The following is an 8,560-nucleotide window of genomic DNA, read 5'->3' as shown; positions in this document are numbered from 1 at the left end:
TGGCAACGGGCAGCCCTGCGGCCCCTGGCCAGCTTGGTGGCAAGGGAGGCAGATGGGTTTGCTCCATCAGGGCATCAGCTTGCGAAGGGATGCTGAGTGCTGATGCAGGACTCGGAGCTGGAAGAGGCTGGCACCGCAGGGCACGGCCCGGCCCTGGGGGCGGCAGGGGAGGCGTGTGAGAGCAGCGCCCACAGCTCTGCCCTGAGGTCCGATCAGCTTCGTGCCTGACCTTGGGAGCCTGCCTGCCTTTGCAGCAGGGATGCTCTGCGGAGATCCCACCCCGAACCCAGAGGCAGCGCTGGTACCTTTGGCATGCAAAGGTGCTGGCGAACCGTATCCATCACTCCTGGACCCGCGGGGAGCCCAGATGCTGCTAGCTCAGGTGCCTCTGCCCCACTCTCAATCACACGGTATGGATGTGCCCCAGATCGTTGCGGAAAGGAGGACACGAGCGGTTACCGTTTTGCGTGTAAAAGCTGACGTGAGAGTGAAATGTCGAAGGACAAATGCGGCTTGTGTCTGGTAAATTGCAGGGCTGCAGCCAGCAAGGCTACTTAAAGACAGTGCGGCAAATTTTCTTTGGCTTTGGAAATCTGTATGGTCTGAGCAAAACCCTACCGAAGCTGGTGGGCAGCTTTGGCTTTTCTTTGCTAGGATTCTGTGCCAGACCTTGCTTCGTCAGGGTGTTAGGGACCCATCCCGGTATATGGGTGCTCTCGGTTCCATTCTGTTTTCCCCGTTTGAAACAAATGACTTGAGATACTAGTAGTCTTAGAACTGTAATTTACTTCTTGTGAAGGGGGAATTAGAGGGAGCGTGGAATCTTTTGGGGAAAAAAATCACAAAAGGCTTGCTTAATGAATTTGATGGGAGAAGAAACACTGGCTGTCTTTGTGCAGCTTGTTGCTTTTTGGTGTGTGTCTGGACTTGGAAAGTTCTCTGGTGAATTTGGGATTAAATCCTGCCTGGGAAGGCAGTGAAATTAGAGGACTGTGCCGTGTGTGATAGGGATGGGGGAAAGATGGTATTTGTTTCAGGGGGGTTTAAACAGTCATGAAGAGGGGGCTTATCCAGGCGGGAGGGGGAGAGGGTTTGCCCTGGGGATGCCGTGGGTCCCCGCTGGCATTGCCGCAGGAGCTCCTGAGCATCATCCTGCCCCTGCAGAGTTCCCTGAGCGCTCCCGCACCCTGCCTGGGAAGGAGCATCACTTCTGGGATTTGGCACGGCGCTGCGGGGAAGCGGTACGGCTCAGCTTATAATGCCTTGCCGCCCAAGGGCCAGGATTTGAGGTTGGGTGGAAGGGAGTAGTGCTTCTTGGTGGCAGCAAGGCTGCCCAGGGCATGGGGGATGCGCAGGGGGATGCTGACCCCTTCCCTTGGAAAAGGGGCAGGGGCTGCTGCAGGGCAGGGGTGGGAGAGACTGAAGCCAAGGGCATCTCTTTGTAGGTGAGGTTGGATATTTGTGTGCATATTTACGTGCAGCTTTTAACGTTGCTGTTTGCAATTTGGCTAACGAACTGCAGGCAGCAGAAGCGGCGGTGGCACGTATCTCGGCTGGTGCCGTGCTAGCTTGACTCTTTGGATGAACGGCGAGTGATTTTCAGATTGCTGGTTTAAATGGGGCACCTGAACAGAGATTAAATTGCCCTGTGCCACTTTCACAGCCTTTCTCTAACGTTAGCCTGAGATGCTTAGGAAACCAAAAGTGTGTTTGTGGCACCACATGTTCCTGTATTCGGCAGCGATGGCTAATTTTTTTGTAAATTGAATAAATCATGTTAAAAAAAGTTAATGAGGCATTTAATTAATTAACAATGTAGAGTTTTATGGTCTTTATGGTTACATTTTGTGGTTAATGACATTCTTCTTATAGCCTCTTAACACAGAATTGCCCGACAGAATTAGCCTTTTCGTCCAGTGGTAGGTATTCCGCCCTAGGATGAGCCTTTCCTTTTTACAAAAATAGATGAAAGGTCTTTTATTTTGAGTTGCAGAATCTGTTTTAAATGGTAACTGCATGCTAAAAGTGGAGCCGAATACGGCAGCTGCTCCTGCTTCCTATATCCATCTGCTAATTTGCCTGGCGGGGTGGTCTGGTTTCGAAGGAAAATTCATACCTCCGGGGTATAATTTTGCACAGCCCTTTCTTACGGGCTTGAGTGAGTGCAGGGTAAAGAGCATCCATTCTGGACCAATTTTTGGCCTTTGGGCTGATGAACGGGAATGTGAACAGCCCTTGTTTGGCGAGAGATGGGACTGGGGATCCCAGGTGAAAGCCGGTGGGTGCAGCAGGTGGAGGTGGTGGACCGGACCGCTCCGTCCTGGCGGCAGGTGAGGGGGATGCTCTGGTGCCTGGGACGGGCAGCTCGTTAGCTTCCCTGCTTTAGCCTCGTTAGTGAGGGCCTGCTAAAAGAGCAGCTTCATGCTGTATCCTGGATACCGGCTCTCGGGTCAGGTATACCCAGAGCACAGATTATCACGGGCTTTCCGGTAGATTTTGAAACGGGAAGAATAAATGCATCGCAGCCGGCGATTGTTTTATTCTCTTGTTTTGGCAAAGCAAACACTCGCCCCCTCCGTGCCGTTATCTGGCTTTGCGAGGATGTTGCTTAGCCTTCGAGAGGAGCAAATGCAAAATTAATGGCTCACCACTAATCTGGGAATGTGAGGGCTATTTTATACATACAGCATCACTTAGAAATGTGGGTTGTTGGTTTTTTTTTTGTTTGCATCTGGCACAAATTGAGGAAGACTCGCACCATCCTAAATTTTTGGTTGAGTGATGGAGCAGTCATTGTTTCAATGCCACACGACAGCGTAGAGCTGAGTCTGGCCTGGGCTCTCGACCGTGGTATATTTGACTGCAAGATGAATTGTGTTAAATTCACATGGCTTCCCACGGCGCTGGGCTCGTTATTGGAACCTGGCGCTTGGCTTTAGTTCTGCATGCAGAAAACCAGGGTGGGTGAAAATGGGATTTCCCTGATCTTGATAGAGCCGGGCTTTTTTTTTTTTGTTTGCCGATAGCAAACTGTCCTTTGTGTGTCTTAAATGTGTTTTGTTTCGGGTCACGCACTTTTTCTTTTTAAAATCAAACTGACGTCGGCTGTGCTGCTGTTGTGCTTGCAGAATTTTCAACTGAAAAAATGCAGATGTAAGAGTAAAAACCTTCCTGCTAGCTTTATCCGTGGAAGTTTTGAGAAGTGGAAAGCTGTGAGTTTTGTCTGCAAAATTTGCACATTCCCCCTCTGCGATGATTCCTGACTTTGGGGGCTGCAGGAAGGTCTGCTCATGGCAAGTCGTGGGTTTTGCTGTGTCTTCTGAATAAACACGCGTTTCAACGCCTCCCCCTTTTCTTTTCCTTTTGACTGACCCATCTCAAAAAGGGTAACTTAGGCATATTGTAGGGATTTTGTGTTTTGCCCTTTTACCCCTGCTTTTCCTTCAAGAAGAGAAACGTGTGCATCTCCGCAGCAAGAAATAACTCGATGTATCTTGTTTTTCCTCCTCTTTCCAGGAAGTGGTTCTGTACTGTTTGGAAAACAAGGTGTGTGATGTGAATCATCGTGACAACGCGGGTTACTGTGCCCTGCACGAGGCCTGTGCCAAAGGCTGGCTGAGCATCGTGCGGCATCTCCTCGAGTACGGGGCTGACGTCAACTGCAGCGCTCAGGATGGAACCAGGTTAGCAGCACCCCTCGCCCAGCACCACCGGGCAGTAGGGTTTTTGGATGTGATGGTGGGAGAAAGCATCCCTTTCCTCTCTCTTTATGTCTCACCTTTATCCTTCCCTTGTCCCCGCTCCCCATCCTGCATGAAGTCCCCAAAGCGTGGTGGCCTCCTTCGTGCTGGTCCTTGGGCAGGAGGGTGCAGGGCTTGGTGACCTCCTCCGCTCTCCGGTTAACAAAGTGGTGGGGACCTGCTTTTGTTGGGACTCGGGTGCAGTGTCATTTTTTTTTTTCCTCTGGGAATTTTCATAAGTTGTGGTTTAAATTTATTTTTTTTTTAAAGAGTTTGTGAAATTGCTAGCTGCAGGGCAGGTGGGAGTGATGCTGGGGCTGCGGGGCAGGCGGGAGTGATGCTGGGGCTGCAGCCCTGCTCATCCGCGCTCCAGGTCCTTTGAGCTGTGCCCAAAGAGCGGGCTTTGCCTTGTTAGCGGTGTTACTTTTAAGAGTGCTTCAGGCCTTTGCAGCGGTTAGGTGTGCGAGTCCTATATATGCTATATAAAAATGTTTTGCTGAACTGTTAAACTCTTATCTGCGTATTTGATATCTTGGAGTTTTTTTTTTTTTAATTTCGAATTAGGCTTTTTTCGTTTCCTTCACAGATTAGTAGGGTTGCTTAGTTCCTGTGCTCCAAGAACAGATAGTGGGTTTTTTGTTTGGTTGGTTTTTTTCTTTGTGGATATAGAAATGCTGCTCCCCATGTTTTTTTAAGCTTCTTGTGCATCTCCTAAAGTACCTTTTAGACCATCTCTGCGGGGCTGTCCTTGGGGTAAGTTTTCCTCAGCCTATGCAGAACATTGCCCAGTCTATGCATTTTGGGAACAGGTCGCTTTGTATTCCGTGAAGCTCCTGCAGCTTGTTATCTGGAATGGTTTATCACATCCATTATCACCATCCGAATAGCCAAGGAGGTAAAATTAGCATAACTAAGAGTCTGCCTCTTTTGTTTTTAAGCTCTTTTATTTATTAACCTGGGAAGGGAGGAGTCAGGAGAACAAAAGTCCCAAGATGGGTGGTGTGGATGGTCCATTAGAAGTTGCTGATGGTCAGTCGTTACCGGCCCATCACGGCCCAAAGGAGACATCTCTGAAGAAACATTCAGACTGTGGCTGGATTGTCTCCTACTTCTTTGTAAGAAATCAGAGCTCTGTAGGCTGACCAACCGCCCCGCGTTTTCTGCTGTCTCCAGCTTTAATACTTGACCTGTGCAACTGCAGTTGCCATAAAAAGAATCCTAAATTTTTTGGGTCTCCCTTGCTGGAATAACCTGTACAGAAAATAAACTGGAGGAAGTTTCTGACCAGTGTTAATCACCCGCCAGTTCAGAGTCCACCTTTGATTTCGATTCACAGATGGAGCTGGTTTTCAAGAAGGAAACTTGGCTTGTGTACCCTGAAAAGTTGTTTGGGGGAAAACAACTTTTTTTTTTTTTTTTTACTCAAAGGAAATGAACATCATAACGATCTGATCGTAGACGATAATGTCAGAACTCAGCTTGCGGTTCCCTTTCTTTTCTGATGGCGGACTTATTGTTTTGTTTGAAAAGCTGCCCAGCAGACAGCGTGAATCCCGCACGCACCTGATACACAGGGGGAGGGTGGGCGGGCTGCCCCCCCCGGGGCAGGACCCGGAGCAGAACCTTCGGTAAGGAACTGTGGGCTTCTCTGTCTCTCTACATCATGACATTCAGAAGGCAAATCCCATTTCTCTCTTGAAGCCTCAGTAAGTTTTTCTCTTTTAACTTTTCCAAGAAAAGAAGTGTCAACCTTCCTCAACTGTGTTGCTTTTTAAATTCAAATTCCTGAACACGTTCACCTGTTGGAAAGGTACTAAAACCTTAAAACCAAACAAACCCACCATTGAAGACTTCTCCCCCTCCCCTGCTTTTTTAACTACACTGCCTTATTGCCCCCTCTGCCATCTCACAAGCCCACTCGCCAAAAGTATTTTTGGTCGTGCTGGAAGCTCTGAAGTCTCCAGACAGTACCTAAAGGGGGGCTACAGGAGAGCTGGGGAGGGACTTTTGACAAGGGCAGGGAGTGACAGGACAAGGGGCAATGGCTTTAAACTGGAAGAGGGAAGGTTTAGGTGAGATATCAGGAAGAAATTCTTCCCGGTGAGGGTGGTGAGGCAGTGGCAGAGGTTGCCCAGAGAAGCTGTGGCTGCCCCATCCCTGGAAGTGTTCAAGACCAGGTTGGATGGGGCTGTGAGCAACCTGGTCTGGTGGGAGGTGTCCCTGCCCAGCGCAGGGGGTTGGAACGAGGTGAGCTTTAAGGTCCTTTCCAGCCCTAACCATTCTGTGATTCTGTGATGATGATGTTTAGTTCTGTTGAGCCAGTTAATGTAAATCTGCGTAGAGGAGTGATGTAACAACTGCATACGCTGCGTTTGTTCATGTGGCAGCCTGGGGCGTCACTTGGATCCCAGCTGCCTGGAGCTTTGGTCTGTGTTGCTTGCTACTCGCTGCCTCTGTGGTCAGCTTTTTTGGAGGATGCTCTCTGAAAAGTTGTGACAAGTGAGGATATGAACAAAATGCCCATATGAACATGAAGGACGTAGGAAAGTTCTGCAGAGTCTGTGCATCTCTCCTTTCAGTCTGGTCTGAAGTGCTGCAGGTGCTCCCATCAATGTGGTGGGTTTGTGTGCGTGTGTTCAGGTTTTGAAAGTGAAGCAAAGACCTGAGCCTCTTCCTTTGGTGTTGCCTTCTGTGTAGCTCCACAGCCAGTCTGTTGTGAGTTCAGTGGGTAAGGTAGGCTTTCAACCTCTGGTTCCTAAGACTGAAATCTTGGTGAAGCCCAAACGAAAGGAATTGCCAGGCTGTAGTGGCACGGCAAGGAGGGGATGGTGTTTGGAGGTCCTTCCCTTCACCCTCAGCTCAGTGGTGGGGCTCTGCCTGCAGCCCTACTGTTGCCTGCAGCCCACCATGTCCCTCTGTCCTCTTCACGGCACATCTGACCGGGCTAAACACGGTGGTCTTCTCTGTTTTTCCCTTTAAACTCAATGCTGATGGTGGCTCTCCAAAGGCAGCGCCTGCAGACCCTGAATACACAAGCACTCTGCTGCTGAATTAGTGGCTAATCAAAGATTATTGTAGAACGGGGTGAGATCTTTAAGACCTGTCTCAGAGGTGCTGCGGTCACTAAGGGCTCTTAATCGTCTTACCTATAAATAATAATAGACCGTGCTTAAGAGGTGAGCGCTCGACAAGAGGCGTTGGAAGACCAGTGCCTGACATTAGCAAGGATGGTTGCCGGTGTATTTGGCCTTATCTCCTTGCTCTTCTCTTACCTCCGCAGCGTGCCCTAGCTGAGCTGACATCACTTTAAAAACAAAACTCCATGCCAAAAATACAGACATCTCCTGCCTGTTAGCGAAGCCTCTCCCTTGCTTCAGAGTTCGCTCGCTCGGTTCGCTCTCCGCAGCCGGTTTTGCTTTATCCTTCTCGCTGGCAGCTGATGAGCTCAGCCTTTTTTATTTTTTCCCTGGGAGGACCATGCCAAGACGGCTCTCTTCCTGTGTCCTTTCAGCTGCTCTTGGCAGAGCGATACCCTCCAGCAGCTAATTGCGTTAAAGAAGAGGCAACCGACGTAGCTGTCCTCCTCCGACTTGTGCCTTGCCTCTTCTGCGGGGCAGTGTTGTGTAATAGAGTAGATGGAAGGAAAAATAAAACGCCAAGATACGGTACTTCTTGGCGAGTTTATGAGACCCCTTACCGCAGGGAGGAAAATTCTGGTGGTGCCTGAAAGGCTGAGAGCAAACCCTGACTGGTCTAAATAGTTTATAATTTTGGTGGTGGAATGATAAACCCTCAGTGAAATGTTTTCCTAACTCGAGTAGCGGTAAAAATAGTAGGAAGACTTCAACAGTACACAAGAGAGAGTTGAGATGTGTGTCTCCTGTAGGATATTGCAGCTCTTGAATGTCCCCAGATCCTTCTGGGGCCTTTCAGAGGGTTTGTTTTAGAAACGAGCTCTACTACCGTTAACTGTACCATTAGGGATAGAGAGTTTATTTCCGTGATGCTCAGGGCGGGAGAGATTATATGGGCAAAGGAGCCCAGGAGAGGACTCCCAGGGATCTTTTTTTCACATCTGAAAAAGTTGCCGACTCCAGTAGTCATCCTACAAAGAGGATGGTTAAACTCTGCCAAGACTGAAAAAATACTCCCTCCTCTGCCAGCCCTGGTGGGAGAAGCAAACGAGTAGCTGTGCCTTTGCATGGTCCCGCTCGTGAGCTTGCCAAGAACCCGTGCTAGCCAGTAAAAGAGTCTGTCGGCGCTCTGTTATTGCCTTTTTTCCACTGCCTTATCTGTGGGGAATCTCCTTTTTTTTTTTTTTTTACCCCTCCCCTCCCTGCCAGTGTTTTCTTTCCTTCCTTCACTTCCTTCTATTTATTGTTCTTCCTTCCGCGCAGCTTTACTACACCTTTCCTTCCCCTTGCCTCTCTAAAGTCCCCTCCTGTGCCCGGGGCAGCTTCTCTGTGCTTTGGCAGGTGACAAAGACAGGTCTGCTTGTTCCTCTGCCTGTCCCCCTGCCTCTGCCCCGGTCTGCACCACCGTGCCGGGCTGCGTGACCTGTAGAAAGGGAGAGTCAGTCCCATCCTGGGGTTATAGCCTGTGCACTGTGATTTTTTACCTTCCCGGGGAATGCCCAGGTGCCCTTTAATAAACTCGTCTGGGTGTCGTTAAATCGATGGAAACACTGGGCGGTGATTTCGATGCTGTATTTAATAAGTGAAGGGATCATCTTGAATTCATTACTGCTTCAAAAGCCACTTAGGTAAGTCAGTTTAAAAAGACACAAACAAGAAAACCCACAAACCAATAAACCTGCAGCA

At 49.3% G+C, this 8,560-nt stretch overlaps 1 protein-coding gene across 1 annotated transcript in view; it reads left to right on the top strand.

Annotated features, from left to right (window-relative positions):
- Positions 1–8,560, top strand: part of LOC104161654 (BCL-6 corepressor-like) — a gene marked incomplete at its 5' end in the record, with an annotated part of 35,620 nt that overhangs the window by 20,555 nt on the left and 6,505 nt on the right. Inside the window, 1 exon segment of the mRNA XM_009700165.1 lies at positions 3,517–3,683. Within this exon segment, the coding sequence (XP_009698467.1) occupies positions 3,517–3,683 (167 nt within the window).

Source organism: Cariama cristata, unplaced genomic scaffold (genome assembly GCF_000690535.1).
Source record: "Cariama cristata isolate BGI_N322 unplaced genomic scaffold, ASM69053v1 scaffold920, whole genome shotgun sequence".
NCBI lineage: Eukaryota > Metazoa > Chordata > Aves > Cariamiformes > Cariamidae > Cariama > Cariama cristata.
Note: the sequence above shows the minus strand (reverse complement) of the source record. Positions and strands in the feature narration are given on the sequence as shown.